At 48.4% G+C, this 26,864-nt stretch overlaps 1 protein-coding gene and 1 pseudogene across 2 annotated transcripts in view; one reads left to right on the forward strand and one right to left on the reverse strand.

The window, feature by feature from the left end:
- Positions 1-4,589: 4,589 nt before the first annotated feature.
- On the reverse strand, positions 4,590-4,824 carry LOC124969772 (ATP synthase subunit f, mitochondrial-like; annotated as a pseudogene).
- A 4,709-nt stretch (positions 4,825-9,533) lies between these two features.
- The window catches only part of Coro7 (coronin 7), a 52,360-nt gene continuing 35,029 nt past the window's right edge, over positions 9,534-26,864 (forward strand). The window contains exons 1-7 of one of the 2 annotated variants that reach the window (XM_047533218.1): positions 9,534-9,703; positions 12,106-12,202; positions 13,535-13,609; positions 17,600-17,670; positions 18,105-18,288; positions 21,243-21,319; positions 26,474-26,524. In XM_047533218.1, the coding sequence (XP_047389174.1) occupies positions 9,644-9,703; positions 12,106-12,202; positions 13,535-13,609; positions 17,600-17,670; positions 18,105-18,288; positions 21,243-21,319; positions 26,474-26,524 (615 nt within the window). In that variant the 5' untranslated portion in view covers positions 9,534-9,643. The remainder of the gene's footprint in view (positions 9,704-12,105; positions 12,203-13,534; positions 13,610-17,599; positions 17,671-18,104; positions 18,289-21,242; positions 21,320-26,473; positions 26,525-26,864) is intronic. The other variant, XM_047533217.1, reaches the window with a different exon arrangement.

Here is a 26,864-nt window from a genome sequence, read left to right on the forward strand (position 1 = left end):
CAGCGCACACGCAGGGACGCAAACACTGCGCGTGCGCAGCCTCCTGGCCCGCCTTGCGGGTAACCCTCGCTGACCGGAGCTTTGATCTGAAGGTGCTGTCAGGTACACTTGCCCAGGAGAACCCAGTCATTTTATGCCGACTATCAAAGACTGCACCTTGCCTGTGAACGACGCGGTTGACTGTAGCGATCGTAATTGGCCCGAGGATCCTGGCCAGAAGGAGCACTACAAGTCCCGGCAGGCAACGCGGCCTCAGGTCGCACGGATCCCGGCATGCAGCGCGCGGCTGCCTTCGTGTTGACCCTGAAGCTTGCATCTCCTTGCATGTGTAACTCGGCCAACCTCCTCGTCCCAGAACCTGGGAGCAGTTTTTCCTGCTGATTCCTGGCGAGAGTTCCGTTCTTCCTAAGCATATTAGCCGTCTCCAAACCTGTAGCGAACTTGCTGGTTCAGAATGACTGCCGAGCTCCCCCAAAATGAGCTTAATAAACTTTGTGAATACCCACTGTTCCCTGCATCTACGGTTTTATGCACATTGTAGAATAGTGGGGATACGGTGATGAATGTCATACCATCCCTGCCCTGGAGGAGCAAACCTCACAAGAGAGAGACAGACTCCGCCGGGCACGGTGGCACCCGCCTGTAATCTCAATGGCACCAGAGGCTGAATCAGGAGGAGCGCAAATTCAAGACCAGCCTTAGCAATTTAGCGAGGCCCTAAATTAAAAAATTAAAAGACTGGGATGTGAATCGGTAGTTAAGTGCTCCTGGATTCAATTCCCATTACCAAAAAACAAACGAACAAACAACGGCGGGGGCCCTGGATTAAATTCCCAAAGTGGGGAGGCAGGGGTCCTTGACAAGTAACACAAGTAACTGTACTAAATACTATCTAGGTGTGCAGGTTTTAGGTGAGGAGGAGTCATTCTTTTTCTCTAACGGATGGGGAGTTGGATTGAACCGTTGAGGGTTCTGAGACATTACCTTCTGAGAGGTAATGTTCCAATTGAACTTTGATGAAAAGTGCATCTGGTAGGAATAAAGTCATCCAAGTGGCAAGAATTTAGAACTCTAATGTCTGGAGATGTGAAAGTGTTTGATTAAACCCTAAGTTTAGGGTCTAGCAACTGGAGGAGGCTAGAAAGGCAGACCTGCCTGATAGGTTGCAAAGGAGTTTCAACTTGCATTCTTCCAAGACCACCACCTCACCAAGCAATAGGAAGGGAACCTAAGGGTTCATCGATGGGTTTAGGAAGATCACTGCTCCTTCTCCTGCTCTCTACCCACCAGTATTTTGCAGGATATTTTCGTGTATGTCAATCTTTTTTTCTTTCTTTTTTCTTGTCCCAGTGATTGAACCCAGGGGATCTCTACCACTGAGCCATATCCCCAGCCCAATTTTTATTTTAAGACAGCGTTCACTAATTTGCATAGGGTCTCACTAAGTTGCTGAGGCTGGCCTTGAACTTGTGATCCTCCTGCCTCAGTTTCCAGAATCACTAGAATTACAGGTGTGCATCACCACACCTAGCTTGGCTTGATTCTTAAGGAAGATCTGAGAAGAGTCTTACAGGACTCTAGATACTCTGGACAGCCAAATAGTCCCCCCTCCCACTGTGTGTGTGCGCGCATGGGGGGCAGGTGCAGTTGGGGAAAGAAGCAGAGATAGATACTGGGGCTTGAAACCAGGGCCTCATACATGCTAGGCAAGCACTCTCCCACTGAGCTACATCCCCAGTCCTGGACAACCAAATGGAAGGCATTCTAGTCTTTTCTCTGCCTCTAGAGTAGTCTGGTCTATGGTTCTTGACTGTTGTTGGGGAACAGAACAGACACTTTTTGTTTTTATTGTTTATTTATTTTATTAATTAGACACTGAGAATTGAACTCGGGGGCACTTTACCACTGGACTACATCACCAACCCTTTTTATTTTTGATATTGAGACAGGGTCTAACTAAGTTGCTCAGCATCACTAAAGATGCTGAGGCTGACCTGGAACTTGCTTGGTTTCAGAGTTACTGGGATTACAGGTGTGAGCCACCACCCCTGATGGAACATATACTTTTTTTAAATACCTTTATTTTATTTATTTATTTTATTTGGTGCTGAGAATCAAACCCAGTGCCTCACACATGCTAGGCAAGCGCTTCACCACTGAGCCACAACACCGGCCCAGAGCAGATACTTTTTAAATGGTCCCACAAGCAAGTTAATGAACCCGGTTAAGGAGCAGGTTTTGGGAGAATGACAAGTTATTATTTGGGCTTATAGCGTTTGAGATGTTTGAGGCTCCAATTTCAGGCAGTATGTACTGCGATTATGGAGAAATTTGAAAGCTGTAACTGTGCTAAGAATAGCTTCTTTACAGTTCACAAAGCATCTTACTATGTTTTTGGTACTGGGGATTGAACCCAGGGGTGCTTAACCACTGAGTCACATCCCCAGCAGCCCCCTTTTTTTAATAGTTGTAGATAAAACACAATACCTTCATTTTATTTGTTTATGTGGTGCTGAGGGTTGAACCCATGGCCTTGCACATGCCAGGCAAGCACTGTACCATTAAGCCAGCCCCCCCCATCCCTTTCTATATTTTATTTAGAGACAGAGTCTCGCTAAGTTGCTGAGGCTGGCTTTGAACTCGTGATCCTCCTGCCTCAGCCTCCTGAGCCACTGGATTACAGGTGTATGCTACCACACCCAGTTCTTCTTATGTTTTATATTTCAGTATGATCACAACTCTGTGAGGCAGGTAGGAAAAGACTATTTTCCCTAGTGGACACTCCACCCAAATACAATAAACTCTGAAAGATGAAAAGATTTGTTCAAGGTCACATGGCCAGTGACTGAGGGAATCAACACCTGAGGCCAGGTCTAACAGTGAAACAATGACTCTTTCCTGTAAACCATGTGGCCTATCATGTCATTGTGATCAATAACTCTTAGTTGCATAGCCCTTGATAATTTACAAAATATTTTCTTGTGTTTCATTTTATTTGATTCTCACAAGAGGGAGGCAGGACAAGTTTATTGCCACCCTCATGTAGGAACTGTTGCCCTACCTTCTAAAGGACACAAATTATCTATCCCAGGCCTGTTGCCAAAGACTGGGATGAGCACACAAGCACTTAACCACTGAGCAACATCCCCAGACTTTCTTTTTATTTTTTTGTTTTGGGACAGGGCCCCACTAAGCTGCTGAGGCTGGTCTCAAACTTTTGATCCTACTGCCTCAGCCTCCTGAGTTGATGGGATTACAGGTATATGCCATCATGCCCGGCTTACCCAGATTTAAAAATATATGTAGTTGTAAAATTTTTAATTTCTGAGATAAGTACATGTATCTTTCTGCATCAGATCCTGAAGTGAATAAGGTGTGGTTTAAGTATAAAAATGCTTTCAATGTGCATTTTGTTGTGGGGCGCAACTTAAGAACAGACCGATCACCACCGAGAAGTCCTGATTTGAGAGTCTTTATTAGCTGGCCAGCTGACTTTCTCACACAATGCCTCAAAAAAGGCTATTGGGAGAACAGCTCCGACCATATTGTAGGGGGTTTTATACCATGTCAGTACATCAATCATAAATGTCTGTTGTTATGATTTAAAATTACAATTTTAACATCATGAGATCTAAAATCATTAGCAGAAGGGGGAAGTGGGTCAAAATGACCTTACTTAGGTACAAACTAAAGAATGGTTACTAATATCTAGACAATCGCTGTTGACATCACTGTTGATATGGTACATTGTTTAGGAAAATAGGAATCAAAAAGAGAACAGTTTTTCATTATGCAAGAATTGCCATTTGTGTTGCCAAACAAGTCATACTAAGCAACTGTTGATGGGTACAGGGGTGGGGTGTTCCCATGGGAGAAGCATTTCCTACATGACATGGAGTCTCAGGGTAAAATGGAGTCTGTTTAGTCATTGCCCATATAGCCTGGCCTATAACATTTCCATGGAGTCAAATATGTCAAACCGTCACACATTTAAGTAAATAATAAGTTCAGAGGCAGATAATTAGACCTAAGGAATTTGTGATTGGCACCGAGGCTGACTTCATCCATTCCTCTCTTGCAAAAACTCTGATTTATGGAAACCACTAGTTTTTCCTTTCCATTTTTTTAAACCACTGATTTTAAGGGGACACTGTTTTGGAAATACCTTTGACATCACAGTTTAAAATTAGGATATAAAGCCTGGGGACATAGCTCAGTATTAGAGAATGTGCCTAGCACATGCAAGGCCTTGGATTCAATCCCTGCAACTGCAAAATAATAAAAATTAGGATGTGTCCTAAGACTTCAGCTTCTGTGTAGGTTGTTTGCTCTTGTCCTCCTTGCTAGTCCCTCTTCTGTTAATGTTCCTTCATTGGATGAAGCATATTTGAGTTTTCCACAAGGAAGACTTCCCCACAATGGACTTCCAAATACTGGTTCATTATTAATTATTCTCTTTTAAACCTTTTTTTTAACCATTCAGATTTTATTGGATATTAATACTCAGGATATGAAAGGATGAAGCCTCCCCTTCATCGGAGAGGCAGTCCCAGTCAGGAGTACACAGTGTGCTCTCCCACTGGCCCTCTTCAATGGTACTTGCACTGCCACTCATGCTTGAGTTCTTTGTAAGAAAGGCAATGGCTGAAAAAGGACGTATGCTGCCAGCGCCATGTTGACCCTCGCAATGCTCCCCTTCTTCACATTGATGTACTTGTTTTAGCACTGGCAGTAACCTCTCTGAAGTGCTCCCACAATGCCTTTAGGGGTGAAATCCCTTGGAAGCTCCCCTAGTTTGACATGCACGAGTTTCTTCTTTTTCATTACACAACTGACACCATCTTGGAGTCCTAGTGTCCACTGAGCCAGGCCATGCGAGGGCTCTCTTTTAAACTTTTTTAGGACAGGGTCGTGCTTATTTGCTGAGGTTGGACTCCCAAGTCACTGGGATTACAGGCATGTGCCACCATGCCCAGGGAGAATAACTGCTTTATTTTTTTCCCAACATCCCCACTCCCCAAGAACACCTGCTTTAAAAGGAACAGGTAGTATTCAGCTCTGGCCCTGTAGCTTTGTGAGGATATGGATGCAATATTACCAAATCCTTCCATTTTTTCAAAAATCTGAAATCCAACTGGGAATGGTGAATTCCTATATGCCAATTAGCAGATTTGGGAAGCTAAGGTAGAAGGATTGCAAGTTCAAGGCCAACCTTGACAACTTAGTGAGACCCTGTCTCAAAAAAAAAAAAACAAAACTAAAACTAAAAAATTAAAAGGACTATGGTCTGGCAAGGTGGCACATGCCTGTGATCCCAGTGGCTTGGGAGACTGAGGCAGGAGGATTGTGAATTCAAAGCCTCAGCAACCTAGCAAGGCCCCAAGCAACTCAAAATATAAAAAAGGGCTGGGGATATGGCTCAGTGATTAAGTGCCCCTGAGTTCAACGCTTGGTAAAAAAAAAAAAAAAAAAAAAAAAAAGGACTACGGATGTAGCTCAGTGGTAAAACATCCCTAGGTTCAATCCCCAGTACTGCAAAAGAAAAAAGAAAGAAACTATATGAAATTTTATGTAATTTCCAAATTTTTATAAATGCTATACAAATCAGCTGAAGCACTTGTGTCACGTTGGTTCTAGCTGTCTTAACAGAATGCGACGAGACTGTGACTTAAACAACATATATTTATCTTTCTCACTTCTGGAAGTTAGAAATCCAAAATCAGGATGCCATCACAGTCAGATTCTTGGTGAGGGTCTTCCTTGATGTTCGCAGAAAAAAATCAAGTGAGCTCTAGTCCTTTCTCATCTCATAAGAATCCGAATGTGTGCTGAGGACATAGCTCAGCAGTACAGAGCCTGCTCCCATGGGGCTTCCCCTGGTGGCACCGTCTGGTGGCATCCTCTACACCTAATTACCTCCTAAAAGCCCTACATCCTAATACCATCCCACTGGGGTTGGAGGGGACATTTGGCACATAAATTCTGAGTTGACACAAACATGTAGTCTGTAGCATTTCCTGTGGACCAGATTTATGCCATGCAATGTTCATTTGTTACCTCTGGTGTTAATGGCTTTAAGTCATCTCCCCTGACTCCAATATCATCTGCCTTCTCAAGAAACTTGATGTATTGATCAATCCTTCCCTTTTCTATACTTCCACCCCTCTGGTTCCTTCTCATCCACATTTTATTTATTTATTTATTTATTTATTTATTTATTTATTTATTTATGGTGTTGGAGATCAAACCCAGGTTCTCATGCATTCCAGTCAAGCACTCTACCACTGATTTATACCCCCAGCCCTGTTAATGGCTTTCTTGCTTTCTGTATATTCTTTCTTAGGCCCATCTGACCTAATGGTAGATTTATAAATATATAAAAATAAACACTTCAGGGATAACAATGAAATGACACCAAGCAGATTTAAGAGGCTTATGTGAACCTTTGCATAAGGTGTACAGTTGATTTGCATCTGAAGCATATTGAGTATTATATGAATGTCAGCTTAGGAGAAAGTTAGATCAAATAGTACTGATGCAAAAAGCATCTACACATAAAAAATACTACTGATGCAAACAGTAACTAAGGAATGGTATTAACCTATTAGGAATTGTGACTTAAGAAGCGCAATATTCTGGGTTGTGAGTGTAGGTAAGTGGAGAGTACTTCCCTAGCATACTCAAGGTTTAGGGTTCTATTCTCAGCACCAACCAACCAATAAACAAACCCCAAAACCCATATCCATTATGTGCTCACCAAAAACACAACTACCATATTTCTGAGTGTGGTGGTATAGCCTGTGATCCCTACTATAGGAAGGTGGAGACAGGAGGATCACAAGTTCAAGGCCAGCCTGGGCAATTAGTGGAACCCTGTCTCAAAATTAAAAGACAAATGATGACAAACTGTCCCCTCAAAAAAAAAAAAAAAAAAAAAAGAGAGAGAGAAAGAAAAAACCTACAAAACAACTTATCATACGACCCAGCAATCTCATTCCTGGGTATATATCCAAAGAATTGAAAGCATGGCCTGAGATATTTATACAGCCACGAGGTACCTCGAGTTGTAAAATTCATAGAGACTGGGGCTGGTGGGAAAGAGGAATGGGGAGTTATTGTGTAATGGTAAAGAGTTTCTCTCTCTTCTCTCTTTTCTTTTCTTCTTTCCTCCCTCCCTCCCTTCCTTTCTTTCTTTCTTTCTTTTGTTCTCTTTCTTTCTTTCTTTCTCTCTCTCTCCCTCCTTCCCTCTCTCTCTCTCTCTTTCTCATTCTGGTACTGGGGATTGAACCCAGAGGTGCTTAACCACTGAGTCACATACACAGCCCTTTGTAAAAAATTTGAGACAGTATTGCTAAGTTGCTGAGGCTGTCCTTGAATTTGTGATCCTCCTGCCTCAGCCTCCCAAGTTGCTGGGTTACAGGTGTGCGCCACCACATTTAGTCTGTTAATGTACTTAATGCCATCAAATTGTATGTTTAAAAATGATTATAGGCAGGTCCTGTGGCTCACGCCTGTAATTCCAGTGACTTGGAAGGCTGAGGCAGGAAAAATAAGAGTTCAAAGCCAGCCTCAGCAAAAGTGAGGCACTAAGCAGCTCAGTGGGACCCTGTCTGTAAACAGAATACGAAAGAGGGCTGGGGATGTGGCTCAGTGGTTGAGTGCCCCTGAGTTAAATCTCTGATAACTACCCAACCCCGCAAAAAAGGTTAAGGACTGGGGATATAGTCAGTGGTGGAGCATTTGCCTAGCATGAGCAAGGCCCTGGGTTTCATACCTCCTCCCCCAGTTAAGATGGTAAACTGTATATTTTTTCCCCTGGTACCAAGGATTGAACTCAGGGGCACTTAACCACTGAGGCAAGTCCCTAGCCCTTTTTTATATTTTAGAGACAGGGTCTCACTGAGTTTCCTGGGGCCTTGATAAATTGCTGAGGCTGACTTTGTACTCATCCTGCCTCAGCCTCCTGATCGGCTGGGATTATAGAGGTAAATTGTATACTTTAAAAACAATTTCTTTTTAGTTGTAGATGGACACAATGCTTTTAGTTTATTTATTTATTTTTATGTGGTGCTGAGGATCAAACTGGGTGCCTCACACATGCTAGGCAAACCCATTACCACTAAGCCACAACCCCAGTCCCAAATTGTATACTTTTTCACCATGCTATTTTAAAAGCAATATCTGCAGTAATGAAACACCACAACCAACTCATGACTGAGCTGGTGGTGTTTTTTCCAAAGCTGCTGGAAATCCAGATCTGGTAAGTGTGGGCATATGGCACACTTGTGGATGCCAGATGCTTAAAGTTCTGTATCCTACACCTTGGTCAACTCTACTGACATTCCATTTTCTACTTATCAAAGATGCATTTAAATCACTTAGTAGGATACAGGTAAGCAGTCTATCAGTTTTCACAATTTACCTCTGACTGGAGAAAGAACCCCTATTTCCAATTCCCTCAGGGCCTGTCAGAATCACTTGGTCTGCGCAGCCTATCACCTTTGTCAGAAAGGGAATTTTCAAAGCAGCTGACCATTTCAGACCAATCAGTCATATTCCTCAGATCAAAGTCCATTTTACAGGCAAGCTTGGGCAGGTGTTCTGCCAGTTCTAAAGCACAAAGCATGCGGATTTCATGAAGTCAGTGTTCAAATTGATGAGAGATGGCTTGGAATCAATAGTCACTGGCAGAACAAAACTACACTCTATCCTCCCGAGTTGCTGGGGAACTAAGCCAGGCAGTGCCTTTGGGCACATACCTTTTTAACGGATTCTTATCTTTTGCTCTCTTTCCTGTTTATCTGTAAATGCCTTAAGTAATTTCTTGCGGGGGAGCATGCCCCACCACACCCACGGGCTGGAGAGGACCAGCCAAGACACCCTCCAAGGAGTTATGCTGAAGCCCCTCACCCTCCCACCAAGCCACCTGGCCCGAGTTGGATAAAGAAGATGCAGACACTTTAGGGTAGGCCCCGAGGACAGGGATATGTGTCATGCTTGGGCTCCTGTTCCCCCACTGTCACATCGGTGTGACCCAGGACCAGTGGTTTATCCTTTTTTTTTTTTTTTTGATGTTGTTGTTTTCCCTCGCTGCGGCTCAAACCTAGGGTCCAGAGCACGGCAGACAAGCACTCTACCACTGAACCATATCCTCAGCCCTTATCGTCCCCTTGAGACCGGTTTCCTGTCTGGGAATGGAGCTAATTTCTGCCCTCCCTACTTGAGGAGGTAGGTAGTGCAGGGGGGCGCGCCTACCCCGCTGATAAGCCTCCTAGGACAAATCCTGCAGGCGGAATCTCGACTGTTGAACTGGGTCCCCACGCGCGCGGTGGGCAGACAGCCGCAAGCACGTGACCGCCCACTCGCGCCGGCGCTCATTTGGCATCTAGGCGTGGCTTCGTGGGAGGCCTCGCGGCAATTGGCTGAGAGGCGGGGCCGACGGCGAGCGCGCTCAAGGAGAGGGGTTGGGGGCGTGGTCATGCGGCCCGCAGACGACTGCGATTGGCCGGGGGCGTTTCGGGGCGTGGCCGTGGACCCAGGGCTGCGGGTGGGGCAGAAGGCAGCGTGAGTCGCGGCTGCTCAGCGTGCACCTGAGAGCCGACGCCCGGGTCATCCAACCTGTGTCCGCACGGTATCTGCCGCCATGAACCGCTTCAAGGTGTCCAAGTTCCGGCACATGGAGCCCCGTCCGTCCCGCCGAGAGGTGAGCCTGCCCCTCTGGCCCCGAGCCCAGACACTGGCCCCCTCGGGCCGCCCTCCCCCTGCGCCGGCCCCGCAGTGGACTCCCGGGGTCTCCAAGTTTCCCAACCCGACTTCCCCCGGGCTCTCCCTTCAGGCCCAGGCGTCTGGGCCGCCCCGTCGCTGCGGGGAGGGCAGAGTGCGGCTCCCCGGTGACGCGACCCCGCTGCTCGGTGATCCCAGCGGCCTGCGTGGCCCGCTCGCCTGTCTTCGGGACCTCTGAGGCGGAGTAGCCCTCCCGGCTGGGGCCAGGCTTGAGGCTTGCGAGGCTGCCTCCCTTCCCTGCTTCCGGTCGGCCTTGTTGGGGAGCCGGGGTCGGGGAGCTTCTGGCGCCTGCCGGCTCCTCCCCGCCGCCGCAGACCGCTCTGCCCGAAGCTGGTCTCCCTGGCCTGGGCGAGTCCGAGTGTGGCAGCTGCAGAGGGGAGCCGCTGGCCAGGCGCGGGCCCTCCCTCGGGTTTCCGCTAGCGCTTCCTCCTCTCTCTGCTGCAAGCTCTTCCTTTAGTAGTGGTGTTGCTGCCAGCGCCTGGGTGGGGCCTGGGGAAGCCAGAGCAGGTGGAGCTCAGAGGAAGAGCTGAACCGGGTGCTGGTGCTGTCGGCCGGGGCATACCTACGACCTCCGGAAGGGCAACAGGTCTCATGAGGGATGTGCTTCAGAGATGATGCCAGCCCTCGTCTGCCACTCCTTGTGTTATTTGGAAGACCTGGGAGTGTCCTCGAATAATTGGACTTAAGAACTGACCTTAAGTGGCCCAATCAGCAGCCCCAAGCAAGTCAGGGCCGCTGAGATGCGACCGCATTTCCCTTTCCCGGTGGCACTTACATGAGGGAGATGGCCAGCAAGCAGAGAGACATACAAGAGCATTGCAATTTTTTTTTTTTCCGGGGAGGGGGCAACCGGGTTTGAACTCAGGGGCACTCCACCACTGAGCCACATCCCCAGTCCTATTTTGTATTTTATTTAGGGATAGGTTCTCACCGACTTGCTTAGTGCCTCGCTTTTGCTGAGACTGGCTTTGAACTCTTGATTGTCTTGCCTCAGCGTCCCGAGCCACTGGGATTACAGGTGTGGGCCACTGCACCTGACTACATTGCACGTGTTAATAAGTGCATTGAAGGACACAAACACGAGGAGGAGGGGCGGGGGGGGGGCGCAAGATGAAGGGTGGCAATGTGGGGGTTAATTTCAGTAGGGTGATGGGGAAGCCTGCTTGAATTTCAACAGAAGCTCAAAGGGTGAGAAGTGGGAAAGTCTGGTGGAGGGATGAAGAGAGGGCAGATGGAGTTGAGAGCAGTGACCAGGAAAGCATAGTGACAATTAAGTGCAGAGAAGTTCTGCTGAGCCTGAGGGCCTTGGGGAAGAAGTTGGGTTTTGTTCTGAGTGCAGTGGGGAACCTTCTAAATACTGAAGGGAGGTGTTTAGGTTTTAAATTTGCATTAAGATCATTGCTGGCAGTGCAGTAAGTACTCCTTGGGGGTCTGGAGAGTACTTGGATGGCCCTCCTGCTTACTCCTGGGTGGGCCTCAGTTCAGCAAGGTAAACAGTCAGGAATGGAACCATGGATTGCAGTCAAAACTTAAAAGAATTTATGTTAGGGAGATGAGAGAACAGGCAATCTGCTCTTCTTTTCAAAGAGACTCTCACTATGTTTGTACAGTAAACATAAAACACAAGGGGAAAATAAAGTCTGTACTGGTATGTTACTGGTGGCAAGTGAACTTGGAAGTAGGAGATTTAGGTGTGATGCTGCAGGCAGGTGGACTGGGAAGTGCAGGTGCTCGGTCATTGGGGCAGGAAGGAGCAAAGAGCTATGCTTTGAAACCAGCAGAGGAAATATGAGGTCCTTGTTGATCTCCGTTTCAAAAAAAGTACCCCATACCCATGGGGGTAAGTTGTTCACTCATCTAGGAGACTTAGTGGAAAGGGCATGTTTTGATAAAGCCAAGCCTTGATTTTCCCTTCTGAGAGTGTGTGCTTTTCTCCTGGTGTTTGGAGGGGCCTCTGGACCCTGGCAGAACCCTCAGCAGTACCATTGGGGAAGCTGAGCCATCTTCTGTCTTAGATACTCACTCCTCCTCCTCCTGCCTCCCTCCTTCCCTTTTTACAGAAACAGGCTTCCTTCTGACAGCTTCCTCATCCTTATTAGGGAACTGACTTACTAAGCAAAATCACCCCTTTGGTGACTTAGGTTATTTCAAGAACGTTTTGCATTTCCTAAAGGACTGTGTGAATGGGAACAAGGTTTGTTTTAAATAATGCATCCCTATTGCTGCAGCTTTAGAGTTCCCTGAACTGTGGCCTCTGCCTGCTGTTTTAGTCTTGAATAGAAATCTGGCCCTCACCACACATTTCTTAATCTTTATTTTCAGGCCTGGATCAATGACATTCGTGCAGGAACCGCCCCTTCATGTGGGAACCAGATAAAATCGAGCTGTACCTTGATTGCCTTCAACTCTGACTGTCCAGGTATGGGGTGGACTTGGTTAAGGGGAGGACATGGGATTCTCTTGGCAGGCCAGAGGTTTGAAAGAGCTCATGTGCGTACCACACAGGGCCTTAGACACCTGCCTACTTGTTAATATGCAGTAATCTGATTGATTTTGGTTAGGGTGTTCTTCTTGTTGTTTTAAGGGACTAGGAATTAATCCAGGGGCACTTTACCACTAAACTATATCCCCAGTGTGTTTTATTTTGGTGCCAGGTTTTGAACTCAGTGCCTTATTGTGGCTAAGCAAGCACTCTGACTGCTGAGCACCTCCCCAACCCCTCCTTTTTATGTTTTATTTTGAGACATGGTCTCACTAAGTTGCTTAGGGCCTTACTAAGTTGCTGAGACTAGCTTTGAACTTGTGATCCTCCTGCCTTAGCCTCCCAAGCCACTGGGATTACGGGTGTGCACCACCACACCCAGCATCCCCAGGCTTTTTTAGTACTTATTTTTTAAAATTTTGATACAAGGCCTTGTTAAGTTGCTGAGACTGGCCTTGAACTTGAGATCCTTCCAAGTCCCTGGGATTACAGGTATACAGCACTGAGCTTGACAATCCAGTGTGCTTGCATATAAACCACAGTGGTTGTGGTCAACAAGAGTATGCCCAGGAGTGTAGAGAGTGGACTGATGCTTCTGTTTCCAAGCCCTCTCCACAGGCTACCCTTTCTTTGTCTGTTAGCCTAAGGGCCTTGGGTAGCTGGGTTAATAAGAGTACCATGATTTGAAAAGCCCTTGTGTTAGTTTGGACTCCTTTGGCTGCTCATGATAACCTTTTTTTCTTGTCTGAGAAGTTGTGGGTTTCAGGCAGACCTGTATCCAAAGGTTTATATATGCTTTTAGCCCCAACCTCTCTCTTGGTCCCTCAACACTTCTACCTTGGGGTTTTGATTTCTTTCTCAGGTGAAGGTGAGAAAGATGGCAGCCATTAGCCACACTGACCTTTTTTTTTTTTTTTTTTTTTCCTTTTTGTGGTACTAGGGTTTAAACCCAGGGTCTCTTGAATGCTAGGCAAGTGCTCTACCTCTGAGCCACATCCCCAGCCTCAAGTGGACCTTTTATATGGTCCACAATGTGAGAAAAAGAAAACCTCTTTTTTCATTGCAATCTGTATATCTAATGCACAGACGGTTCTTGTGTAGGGAATAACCTACCCTGGGCCACTACATTCAGAGGGATGTGATCTTACAGAGGCTGTGGAGAGGTACTAGGCTGAGTTTTTGGTTCTTATCTCCTCTGGGACCCCTCGGAGGGAGGTAGATAGTCCCCATTAGGTCCAGAGTCAAAGGGCCCCTGTGTTTGCTTAACAGGTGTGTTGGGCATTGTGGCCCTGGAAGGCCAAGGAGAAGACAAGAGACACGTGGCCTACCTGGGCTGTCATTCAGGTGAGTGGGTGCTTGACCCAGGAAGCCTAGAATTGGCCCTTCCCCGGGTCAGGGATTGTGATACATGTGGTCCCATGGCCCCACAGCCTGTGGCTCATAGTCCTCACTGTGTTCTGCAAAGTGACTGGGCTCAGAAGGCTAGTTTAGAATTCTAGTCCAGGCAGAGAGGTGGGAAGCTGGACGTTCCAGGTTATTTAACTGGAAGGGGGGAGACATGCAGTGCAGAGTCCAGGGTTAGGTTGGTTCTCTGTCACTTGGACAGAGACATGCTATGGAGGATTCACTCCTGTGTCTCTTAGCCCTGTAACTTCTCCTGGATCCCAGTGGGATACCTCTCACTGACCAGGCATCCTCTGCAACCAAGCCATTCAGGGCCCTCCAAGAAGGTGGCCATGCTGGGCTGCTGGACCATAGATAGGCCCTTATACAGAACTGTTGTCTGCTGTAGTTGCTTCTGGGGCACCTGGCAACCTGCCCACTTTGAGGAAACAGTTTGCTCTCCCTAGACTGAGGCAACACTGACCAGAGTGGCTTTGTCTCCTCTGTCCAGCTGCAGCGGCTGTTGGCCCAGGCACTCTGGCTGTGTTCCTGGCAGCCTACTGGGAGGCCTTGGGATGACGGAAAGGGGAAGATCCTTGATCCTTTAACTGGTAGGCTGCTCACTGCAGGACTTCTATTGGTGACGATGAGGGCAGTTAATAGCAATAGTCAGTATTTATCTGGAGTGCTATGTGCTAAGTTATGTTATCTGGTTGTTTTTTTTTTTTTTTTTTTTTTTTTTTTTTTTGTACCAAAGATTGAACCCAGGGACACTTAGCCACTGAGCCACATCCCCAATGCCCCCCTTTGTTTTTTAATAGATGGGCAGCATGCCTTTATTTTATTTGTTTATTTTTATGAAATGCTAAGGATTGAACCCCGTGCCTCACACACAGAGCTAGGCAAATGCTCTGCCACTGAGCTAAAGCCCCAGCCCCAGCCCTTTTTATATTTTACTTAGAGTCTCACTAAGTTGCTTAGGACCAGGCTGGCTTTGGCCTTGTGATCCTCCTGCCTTCAGCCTCCCAAGCTGCTGGGATAACAGGCATATGCCACCGTGCCCAGTTTTATCTGTGTTTTCTGATACAAACTTTAAAAAGGAACTATTGAGGCATCATTTATATACTATATAAACATTGCCTGCTTTAGGTGAATAATTGATGCTTTTTATCAAAGTTATAGAGATGCGTGTACCACCATCCAGTTTCAGAACATTTTCATCATCCGCCAGATGATTCCTTTGGGGTTAATCTGCTTCTACCTTGGGCACCACAGCCTCAGGCCACCATTGATCTACTTTCTGCTTCTGCAGGAGAGCTTTGCACATTGATGTCATATCCGGCCAGCTTCTTATTTTCATAAATAGTTTTTTTGGAACACAGCCCCACCCATTCACTGACTTGTAGTTTGGGCTGCTTTCTTGCACCAGCTGTGAAGTTGAGTGGTTTTGCCTTGTTTTGTGCTGGAGATTGAACCCAGGGCCTTGTGCATGCCAAGTACCTGCTGTATCACTAAGTTACACCTCTTGCCCAGAGTGAAGTAGTTGACAGAGACTGTATGATCCTGAAATGCCAAAGTATGTACTACTCCACCCCCACCCAAGGACACTTTACCACTGAGCTACATCCCCAGCCCTTTTTATTTTTTATCTTGAGACAGGGTCTTATTAAGTTGCCCAAGCTGCAATTACAGGTGCATGCCACTATATCCAGTGTAAGGTCTTTTTTGCGTCTTGCAATAATTGCTAATAATAAATCAGTTGTCAGTATTAGGGTGATAAAAGCTAATCTAAAGATACCAGCAAAGGCTGAACACAAGGGCCAAGTTTTTTATTTTTTTTGTTTTTGTCCATGTTGTAGTTTTTTTTTTTTTGTTTTTTTTTTTTGGCACTGGGGATTTAACCAGGGGTGCTTAACCACTGGACCATATCCCTAGACCTTTTTTGTATTTAATTTAGAGATAGGGCTCTCTGAGTTGCTAAGTGCCTCACTAAGTTGCCAATGCTGGCTTTGAACTTGCCATACTCCTGCCTCAGCCTCCTGAGTTGCTGGGATTACAGGTGTGCCGTCATGCCCGGCTCATGTTCTAGCTTTCAATTGAGAGTATTACAGTTTGTGATTTTTTTCTCTACATTTCAGGAATTAACTAGCTCAACTAAGATGAGTGATTAGATGGATTATGATGCCCAGTTTTTCCCACTTTAGTAGATGGATTGTGTGGATTGTGAGCCCTGCCCAGGTGCTATCCTTTTCAGGATCACAAATGTTTTCTACCTTGTCCATCTTTTAGCAAAGCTTATCCTGTGTGTGTGTGTGTTTGGTGTACATGGGTTTGAACCCAGGGTCTCTCTCATGCTAGACAGTTGCTCTGTGCTGAGCTGCATCCTTGGCCCTTCTTAAATTTTATTTTCAGACAGGTCTTGCTAAGTTACTATGGCTGTCCTTTAATTTGTGACCTTCCTGCTTCATCCTCCTGAGTAGCTGAGGTTATAGGTGTGTGCTGCTGGGCCTGGCTCCATGTTTGCCTCTTGGCGCTTTTTACCCATGGTGGAGCCACTGCACGTTGGTGGGTGAGGTCGTTGAAAGGTGGTGAACCCCCCCATCACTAGCACTCTCTAAACAGATGCTGGACTAGTTGTCTAGGAGTGGGTGGTAGCCTCATTGTGATGGCCGGTCCTCAGAGCCTTTCCTTGCAGGAACACCCCCAGGGAGCTACTCTTGAGGGTAGCAGAGCTCCAGCTCCTCAGAACCTGTCCTTGAAGTAACAGGTGCCATTCACATAGGTGCCAGTGATGGGAGAGACTGGGTTCTGGCTGCTGCTCTGCCTCTGGGGGCTCCCGCCTACAGAGGCCCTTCCATGCTCTCATCTCAGGACCATGCCTGCCCTAGTCCCAGAAGCCAGTGAGGTGGGGCCACTGGGACACCTGTAGTGGTCCTGAGGTGTGGGTAGTGTTGTGGAGGCTGAGCTTATACCTGCTGCAGCTGGGGAAAGGTACTGGGACCCTCAGCCATACCTACCCCCTTGTTAGTTATGTGATTCAGGGTGGTGGTGTCCTTATCCCCTCGTTGGGGTGATGTTGCCTACTGCCTATGAGGATTTGTTGGCATCTGTACAGGTAAGGACTCAGTGCAGATGCATTCAGACTACTTAGGTATGTTACCACGTCTCTTCAAGTGGGAGATGCCAGGCTGCCCACACCACCTACTATCCCTGGCCTAGGACCTGCCTTGCCCAGCAGGGAGTCCTAGGATCAGGGTGGCAGGGGTTCCTTGGCTCTGGGCCCAGCGCTATTGTGGGCCTGCTGACTGGCAGTCCAGGCAGGCCTATACCAGGGGTGCCTTTCCACAGCCACCCTCTCTTCTGTCTCCTCTGGCTGTGAGGAAAACTGTCCTGCTCAGCCCTGTGGCAGGTAGCAGGAGATTCTGGCCCACAGACCTGTCCACCCTCCACCCTCCCCACCCTCCAGCTCCACCCCACACCACCAACCTTGTTTCCCCTCTGAACTCTGGCTCACTCTGAGTGTCCCCATGTCCCGCTTCCGCAACCTAAGACCAACTCCTGCTTGCTTCATCCAAGAAAGAATTTGTTGGGTGACTTGGGACATTTCACAACTGAAGGTGCAGCAGTATGTCTGGCCTTAAGAGGGCTGGCCTGGGCTGCTACATCCACATACATGCCTGGTAACCTGAGGAGCTTCTTGCTCACTTTCCTGTTAAGCTCCTAATGCCAGGACCTTTCATCTCTCTGGGGCAACAGGGCTGTGGTGGACATGTCATGCAGGAGGGGGCCTAGGGCATTTGCTCCCATGGTATCCAAAAGGACTCTGGCTTTTATCTCTGTCTGGGAAGAAGGTGTTACCTCCACAGGCCTGAGCCTTGCTCTGGCCTGGGGTTGATCCCGCTGAGTTGGAAACAGGACATTCCAATGAGTTTATCCACTCCTCTCCCACAGACCTGGTCACTGATTTGGACTTCTCTCCTTTTGATGATTTCCTCCTAGTCACGGGCTCTGCTGACAGGATGGTGAGTGGAGCCAGTTGGAGGAGCTGCTCATGTCCTGCCCACCCCAGCTTTCTGAACCCCCCCAGGGTCTTCACTTGCTCCCCTTCCCTCCAGGCCCGTGGGAGCAGGAGTACCTGCCCACAACTGTAGTGATGACCACCCCTTACACTACATTATTGCCCAAGGGAAGCAGCCTGGGTGATGTGAGACTGGAGGGGATAGCAGAGCCCCTGTCCCGACTCTGACCAGCCTTTGGCTACACCCTGTGAACCCTGAGCTGGGCTCCCTCCCTCCCCAGAACACAGGATATGCAGCCCCCAACCCCAGCAGCTAAGGGTGGGTGAGGTGCCCTTGACCAGCCAAAGGGTGTTTTCCTTGTGGACTGGCCTTGTTCCAGGACAGGACCTCACTGGGACCAGGGATAGCCCTGGTTTACAAACTCATTTCTTCCACAGGTGAAGCTGTGGCGGTTGCCAAGTCCCGGCCAGGCCCTCCCCTCAGTGCCTGGGGTGGTGCTGGGCCCTGAAGTGCTGCCAGTGGAAATAGTGCAGTTCCACCCCACTGCAGATGGTGTTCTGGCAAGTGCAGCAGGCAGGGCTGTGAAGGTCTGGGATGTGACCAAAAAGCAGTCTCTGACAGGTATGGCCACCCTGGTGCCCTTCCTGGGACAGCCTCCATCTGGACAGCCCTTCCTTTCCTTGTCATGTTATTTTATTTTATTTTATTTATTTATTTTTTAATTTTATTCCACTCCACTCCATTCCACTCCACTCCACTCCACTCCACCCCTCCGCATTCCACCCCTCCCCACCTCGAGACACTTTGCCACTGAGCCACATCCCTACATTTTTTGAGACAGGGTCTTCCTAAGTTGCTTAGGGCCTTGCCAAATTGCTGAGGTTGGCCTGGATTGTAATCCTTCTGTCTCAGCCTCTTGAGTTGCTGGGATTACAGGCATGCACTACCACACTTGGCTTGTTGTTTTAATAATGTGACTTTTTAAAATACATATTAGGGCCATGCATGGTGGTACACTCCTAAAATCCCAACAACTGGGGAGGCTGAGGCAGCAGGATGATAAGTTCAAGGCCAATCTCAGAAACTTAGCAAGACCCTTCCTCAAAATAAAATTTTTTAAAAGGGCTAGGCATGTAGCTCAGTGTGGAGTGCCTCTGGGGTTCAATCCCCAATACATAAAAAATTAAAAAAAATAAAAAAGGAAAAAGTAGCAGGGTTGGGGGTTTAGCTCAGTGGCAGAGCACTTGCCTAGCACATATGAGGACCTGGGTTCCATCCCTAGCAACACACACACACACAGTTCCAAAATTTGCTGGATGTGGTGGTGCATGCCTATAATCCCAGTGGCTTGGGAGGCTGAGGTAGGAGGGTTGAAAGTGCAAAGCCAGCCTCAGCAACTTAGAGAGGTCCTAAGCAACTTAGGGAGACCCTTTCTCAAAAAATAATAAGGGCTGGGGATGTGGCTCAATGATTAAGTTCCCCAGAGTTCAATCTCTTTTACTAAAAAATAACAATAAAAAAGCACTAAAGGGCTGGGGAAATAGCTCAGTCAGTAGAGTGCTTGCCTTGCATGCACAAGGCCCTGGGTTCAATCCCCAGCACTGCAAAAAAAAAAAAAAACAAGCACCAAAATTTGACATGCACATAGTTCAACTTCTATAAGCCTTATGATAAGCTTCCATCCCTCTCCACATAGGCCTCTGTTTTCATCTCTGTTATTTTATTTTCTATTGCTTTCTTCCATTTTTCTACATAATTTTCTTATACTGTTATTGCTTGAAAGCAATTTTTTAAAAATATCTTTGTTTGTGTATGTCAGGGGTAGGGGTTTGAATCCAGGGCCTCTCGCATGCCAGGCAAGCACTCTACCACTGAACCACATTCCAGCCCCTAAAACTGTTTTCAGTGTTGAAAATAACCCCTGTCTTCCCACCCAGGAGATGAGTGTTTTGTTCTCTAAAGCACCCCTCCCATGGGTGCTGCATCTCCCTCTTCCATCCCATGGAGTGGTCACTGTGTCAGTTCTTCGGTGTTTGAGTCATGGTGACGGTGGTGACCTGCAGCTGAGCTGTGACATGCCACTGTTGGGAGTGGACTGAGCTCACCACAGAGGACTGTCAGCATAGCCTGTGTCCTAGGAGCCCCTTCTGATGCATCAGTTCCTGGAAATTCAGCCAGTGCCCATTTTGTGTCGGGACAGGAGACATGAAATGTAAGGTGCAGATCTTGCTTGAGAGAGCCCCTGGGGTGGCCCAGAAGACCAGTGTGACCCTGGAAGTGGCAGTAAGGGTGATTAGGCCTGCCTCTTATTAGGCAGTAACCCTGCCATAACTGCCCTTCTCAGACTCTCTTCGTGTGCCTGGCCTCGTGCTGAGGGCCTGCACATCCGTCTGCACAGCAGTTCCATTGGAGTATGCCAGTTCTTGCTCATGAGGTCAAATAACTTGGTTATGGCTGTGGCACAAGTTGGTAGTAGAACCGGAATCAGTCCACAGAGGGAACCTTCACAGTTATCTATTTTTTTGGGAACAAATTACCCAAAACTAGAGGCTTGAAACAACTAACAAGCATTTGTTACTTCGTGGTATTTGAGGGGCAGGGATGTGGGAGGGGCTTAGCCTGGTGGTGGTTCTGACTTGGTTCTCCTGAGGCTGCACTTGTCTGAAGACTTGACTCCAGCTGGGGAGCTGCTTCCAAGATAACTCACTCACAGGCGCTGGCTGTAGGCAGGAAGGCTCACAAATGGGGTGGTAGGAAACATCAGGAGTTATTATTTCACAGTTCTGGGGTTCAGGAGACAGGTCGAGGTGTGGGCAGGATCAGCACCCCCCAAGGCTGTGGGAGGGTCTCTTCCAGGCATCTCCTGTCTCTGTAGCTCCTTAATTTGGGGGTGTCCATCTTCCTTCAGTGTCCTATCTTGCTTTCCCTCCAGTCATATTTGTCTTGTTTAAGTGCCCATTTTCAAGAGGATACCAGTTATATTGCATTACAAAGAAACAATTTTTTCTTTTTTCGGTGCTGGAGCTCTAACCCTGGGCCTCACACATGTTCAGCACAAGCTCTACCACTGAGCTACATCCCCAGCCCAAAAGAACCTAGTTTCAAGTAAGGTCATAGGTACTGGCAGTTAGGACTTCAACATCTCTTTGGGGGATACAGTTCAAACCCATAACAGGAAGAGTTTCAAAGAACATGTGGATGGGATGGATTTGAAAACCCTTGCTAGGGAAGGAGAGTGGAGATGGCAGGAGCAGAGGTCCAGGGGTGGGGTGTTGTGGCGGAGTGAGCGGAAGTGAGCCTGGGTGGGAAACGAGAGCCAGGCCAGGGAACAAGGCTTGGAAGGTCGTGGAGTGCAGCTGGGACCCGACAAGGGCAGAGTGACAGGAAGAAATCCTGCATGCACGTGCCTCCTGTCTGGAGAGAGCTGCTGCCCATTTCTTCCTAGCTGAGAGGGACTCTCTTTGTTGCCGCTGCCATTGCCTTCGCCCTCAGGGTTACCCTGCACCAGACCTGCCCCAGCCTGCTTCCCTGGTGCCCTTATGAACTGGGGCCTGACCTTGGCTGCTTCTCTGCAGAGCTGGAGGCCCATGGGGACCTGGTACAGAGTGTTGTCTGGAGCCGGGATGGAGCCCTTGTGGGCACGGCATGCAAGGTAAGCAGGCAGTGAACCTCTGGGCCCCTGCACAGGGTCAGCCTTGCCTTGCAGGTGTGGCAGGATTTATGGGGCCAAAGAGCACTGAGGTCAGGAGGGATGTTTGTGAGCTCCCACTTGGGCCTTCTTGGAAGGGGCCTCAGGAGAGCCTCACACTGCCCCCTGCTGGTCCCTGACCTTTGGCATTCAGCTCCATCCTGGCCTTGAACCAGCCTTACCCTACCGCCTGATTTATCCAAACCTGAGGTTTATGTTCAGCCGTGTCCATATGCAGGGCACTATAGTAGCCCCATGCTGTTGGGTGTGGCCACCTTCCATGAAGGGTAGTACAGTTGAAAGGCAAGTTGTGACATGTGACCTGCCTCCAAAAGGGGGTCAGAGAGACTAGGGAGGCTGGGCCTTGAGCAGGAGCTCTGGAGCAGAGGTCTGGAGGTGGGGGAGTCATTCCGGGGGCAGGGAGGGTAGAGTGAGTTGCTGGGGCAGGTACCTGACTGGACACCTGGGGAGACAGGTACCCAGGCGCCAGGGGCAACTGGAAAGCATCAGATCATTAAAAGCCAGAAGGCAGGTGGTGGCATGAGGTGAGCAGTTTTGTATTTGGAGTGCTTTCCTGGCTGCTGTGTGGACAGAACATGGCAGGTGGGCAGTGTCCAACATTGGACGTGAGACAGAGAGGACTTCCTTAGCCGGGGATGGTAGAAACCAAGTGGGCATGGCATGCAAGTCTGTGGGGAGGAGCGCTGAGTGCTAAGTGGTAGATGGGTAGGGAGTGGGCGTCTTGAGACTGGGTCCTGGGTTCCAGGAGCCCCTGCACCGAGACTGGCACATGCCGTAAGTCCTCGGAGGCAGAGGGGCACCTTGTGTGGATGTTCTGGGCTGTGTGTCTCCCAGAGGGGTTGTGGGTTGTTGAGCTGGCGTACCTGGAGACGTGGGATCAAAGTGTTACCCTTAGTCTGTGGCCCTGCTAGTGTCCTGAGTGGAGTCTGAGCTGAAGGTGGAAAGGTGAGCATGGTTTGTGCTCAGGAGCTAGGAGTGCCTCCAGCAGGTATGCCAACTCATCGGAGGGAGGATCCTAAACCTGCAAGAGAAGGTGGTAGGTAGAGAGGCAAGGCAGGGTGGTGCCTGGACCTAGGACAGAGGGTCCCCAGCATGGCCGTGCACCAGAGTCTAGGAAGACCGTGGGATTGGGGAATGTGGGCGACTTTGGTGCTGTGCTGGACCTGAAGATGCTGGCAGAGAATGGGTAGGCAACGAAGGCTTTAGCACCAGGGCTGGGAGGAAGGAGCGGAGGAGGTGGCAGGGATGGGGGTGATGGGAGTTGATGGGCACCCTGAAGAAGGAGCCAGCAGTAGATGCCTTTAGGCCTTTGGGTCAGCACGCACTCGAGAGACCCTATTCTCTTCTCTCCTCTGCCTTTTTTGGAAGGTGAATTTCCTAGATTGTTTTTTCTGGCTTGTTCATTAAGCAGTAGGTTTCAAACCCTGAGCCCTGGGGGTTGAGAAGCAGGTGGGGCTGCTGCCCCAAGGGTTTCCTCTTCACTCTTAATTCCTGATCTGCCTGTGGGAGGGCCTCCTGGGGCCAGGGAAGAGGGGCAGGCTGCCGCTAGGGGGCGTGCCAGCTCCTCAGATGGCTGGCCTCTGCCACCTGCGCCTGCCCGTAAGCCCAGCATGGACAGGACCGCTGCAGGGTGGCTGCATCCCCTGCTGGGCCAGAACCCCGGGCACACTCTGGACTCCTATTGGGACCCAGCCTTAAAGTTCCAGAGGGCTCAGCTGTCTCCCTGAGGTTCTGTGCCCTGAGCCCTAGTAACCCAGCTGTGAGTTTCACCGACATTGTCCCATGGTCCTTGTCATCCTTCAGCGGGCCTAGGGCTTGCCTGAGTCACAGCTTGTCAGTGGTTTGAACCCAGGCCCCTGTCTACTCTGTCCTGCCCCATCTCCTGCTGCTCTCTTCATGTCTTTAGTCTGTAGTCCTTGTCCCTGGCTGCCTTCCTTGACCCTGGCATTGTTTCTGTCTCAGGCCCTCACTGTCCTCTCTGCCTGTCTCTGGTTACACCTTCTCTGCCCTGTGCTGCCTCTCCCCTCTGTCTTTGGTTCTCTTCACATATATGACCTTCATATGTCACCACATGACCCTGGAGTCTAGGCTGTGGAGCCTGCTGCAGAGGAGCTACTCCCTGCACACAGAACCCTGGAGCCCTTCCAAGTCTGCCCATGAGACCTGACTTTGGAGGGCCTCTCAGGGCTGGCCCCTGCCTCAGCTCGCCCTCTGCTCACCTGCTGCCCTATCTACTACCCCATCCGCGCCCCCTCACACCAGCGCGCTCCCATCTCCACATCATGCTCATGCTCTTCCACCTTCCCCAAATGCCTTTCCCTTGCCAGAGCAAGTTCTGCTTTTCCTTTAGGGTTCAGCTCAAGTCTCAGTTCCTCCCCAAAGGTTCCCATGACCACTTTGCAGAGTCCAGCCCTTGGCTTAGAGTTTAGTGACGGCTGGGTTGTTTGCTCATCTCTCTGTCTCAAGCACCCAGGTGGGGAACTGCTCACAACTGGCAGTCACTTGATTTTTCCTCCTTTTTTCCCCCAGTGTGGGGGATTGAACCCAAGGCCTTGTATGTTAGGCAGAGCTCTGAGTTGTTGGGATACCAGGTGTGCACCCCTGCCCAATTTATGGTTGAGCCTTCAGTGCTCTCCTGATGTTATAGGTATAAATTCTTTGAAACAGGTGTTTTGCAATTATTTTCTCAAGTCTGTGGCTTTGATTTTTGACCTTTCATTCTCTTGACAACATCACAAAGCAGAAAAACACATTTTCAATATTTCCCCCAGTGCTGGTGATCAAACCCAGGGCTTTGCACATGCCAGACAGTCACTCCACACTGAGTGACACCCCAGCCTGGAAATTTTCAATTTTAATGAAGTCCCACTTGTGAGATTTTTCTTCCATGATTGTACTTTTGGTGTTATACCTAAAAAATCATTGCCATATCCAGGGCCAACTAAATTTTCTCCTGTGTTATCTTCCAAAGGTTTTATGGTTCCTGTTCTGTGCTTAGTTTTGTGATCCCTTTTGAGTTAAACTTTTGTGAAAAGGGTAAGGTATGTGTAGAGATTCTTTTTTCCTTTTTCATTTGGTTGTCCAGTTGTTCCAGGACCATTTGTTGAAAAAAACTACCTTTTTTCAATGCTATTGACTGTTTTTCTTGTTTGTTTTAGTTGTCAATGGACCTTTATTTATTTATATGCAGTGCTGAGAATTGAACCCAGTGCCTCGCATATGCTAGGCAAGTGCTCTGCCACTGAGCCACAACTCCAACCCTTACCTGGTTTTGTCAAAGATCAGTGGACTATTTTGGGGAATCTTTTCTGGGCTCCCTTTTCTGTTCCATTGATCTGTTTCTCTCTTTTTAGTAAAATTGGGTGGTATCAGTCCTCTGATTTTGTTCTCCTTTATTATTGTGTTGATTATTCTGGGTCTTTTGCTTCTTCATAGGAACTATAAAATCAGTTTGTCAGTATTCACACAGCAACTTCTGGAACTTTGATTAGGATTGTTGTGTGGACTCTAGATCAAGGTGGAAAGAACAGATGTCTCTATAATACTAAATCTTCATATCTATGAATATGTATTTCTATCCATTTCTTTGTCCCCCCCCCCCATGTGCCCTGGCTCTCCCCCCTCCTCTTTCTCTCTCTCTCTCTCTCTCTCTCTCTCTCTCTCTCTCTCTCTCTCTCTCTCCCTCTCTCTCCCCCTTTCCATCTTTCTTTCTCTAGTACTGGAGCTAGAACCCAGGGGCACCTTACCACTGAGCTATATCCCCAGACCTGTTATTTATTTATTTATTTATTTATTTATTTATTTATTTATTTTAGATTTTTGAGATAGATCTTGCTGCACTGCCCAGGCTGGCCTTGATTTTTGATCCTCCTGTCTCAGTCTCCTGAGTTGCTGGGATTACAGTTATGTGCCACTTTGCCCAGACTTATTCAGTTTCTTCCATCAGAGTTTTGTAGTTTTCCTCATATTTTGTTGATAAATATTTTGTTAGATTTAAAACTGAACATTTCAACTTTTTGGTTCTGATGCAAATGGTATTGTTTTTAATCTCAAATTCCAGTTGTTCATTTTCCATAATGTGAACATAGGGATCTGTGCTCGTTGAAACAGAAGTAGAGCTGCATTCAAACATAAAAAGGACCCATTGACAAGCCCCCACTGCCCCATCCCTGGCACCCAGCATTGACACCCTGGCCTGTGCTGGTTAGGACCTTTATCCTTGCCCAGAGAATATCCCAAACATATGGGAACATGGTCACACAAATAGAGATTTTTTATTTCGACCACATAGAATCACACTGTGCCATGTTATCCTGCAACTTCTTTTTTGCACTTAACAATTTATTACAGCAAGTTATGGCCAAACCTATAAATAGTGGACACAGAGTCTGCCATATCTCTGTACGGTTCTTTTTCCTTTTCTTTTTTGTGGTGCTAGAGGTTTAGCCCAGGGCCTTGTGCATGCTAGACAAGCACCCTACTACTGAACAGTATCCCCAGCCCTCTGCCCCAGTTTTCTATGCATGTACACTTGTGTACATGTACAAATACACAAATTATTCCATAAAAATAAGGACTTGAACAAGGTCTGGGTGTTTTATTTCAGTAGAGTTCTTTCCTCCTTTTTGTCCATCTCTGCCCTTAAGTAGCATGGATCAGTAACTAAGCTGAGTCGACCCTTAGGAGGTGTTAGCTCGGTTCTGTGGTTGGAAATGCAGAAATGCTGTCGCCCCAGGAGCTTGGACATCTTGCACAGGGCTGGATGGGCTTGCAGCAGCCTCATGCTGGTTCTGGGTCTGCATTCTTCTTTGCAGAGGTCCTCGTGATAGCACCACTCCATAAAGTCATTGGGGAGAGAGGAGAGGGCATGCCTGTGACGTGCCTGCCTCATAGTAGGTGCTCAGGAAGGTGAACCATTGCCACTGTTGAGTGTGCTCTTCTGGGGAAGTGGGCAGGAAGTGGGACCTGCCCATGCATAAGGAGGGACTGGACTTGGGCGTCTGATGCCAGTCCTGCAGGGGCTGATCATAATCTGGGGTGAAGAAACAGGCAGGCTCTATTTTCACATTTTCTGTTTCCTCTTCTCTGCTTTTCCAGGACAAGCAGCTGAGGATCTTTGACCCCAGAGCAAAGCCTGAGGCCTCTCAGGTGAGTTGTAGGGGTGGTGGTGTAGGTGGAAGCCTCCATACAGGATGAGGACCCAGAGATTGCAGCAGGTAGAGGAGGGCAGGCAGGATCCTGGTGCAGAGACCCCTGGGCCGTGGGCTACTGCTGCTAGAAACTCTTCCTGGGAAGCCAGTTCTGGGTCCTTGGAGGGCCTGGCTTTGATCACAGGGTGGGAGCAGCCAGGCTGCCACAGACAGGCGGAGGAGGCGTCCTGTGGCTTCAGGAAGGTAATTTGAGATTCCAGCTTCCTCCCTTCCTTTGTGATCCTCACCACCACCACCCCTCCTGCCACTCTCCTTCCCTGGATGGTCAGGAGAGACCA

Source organism: Sciurus carolinensis, chromosome 18, assembly GCF_902686445.1.
Source record: "Sciurus carolinensis chromosome 18, mSciCar1.2, whole genome shotgun sequence".
In the NCBI taxonomy this organism is placed as follows: Eukaryota; Metazoa; Chordata; class Mammalia; order Rodentia; family Sciuridae; genus Sciurus; species Sciurus carolinensis.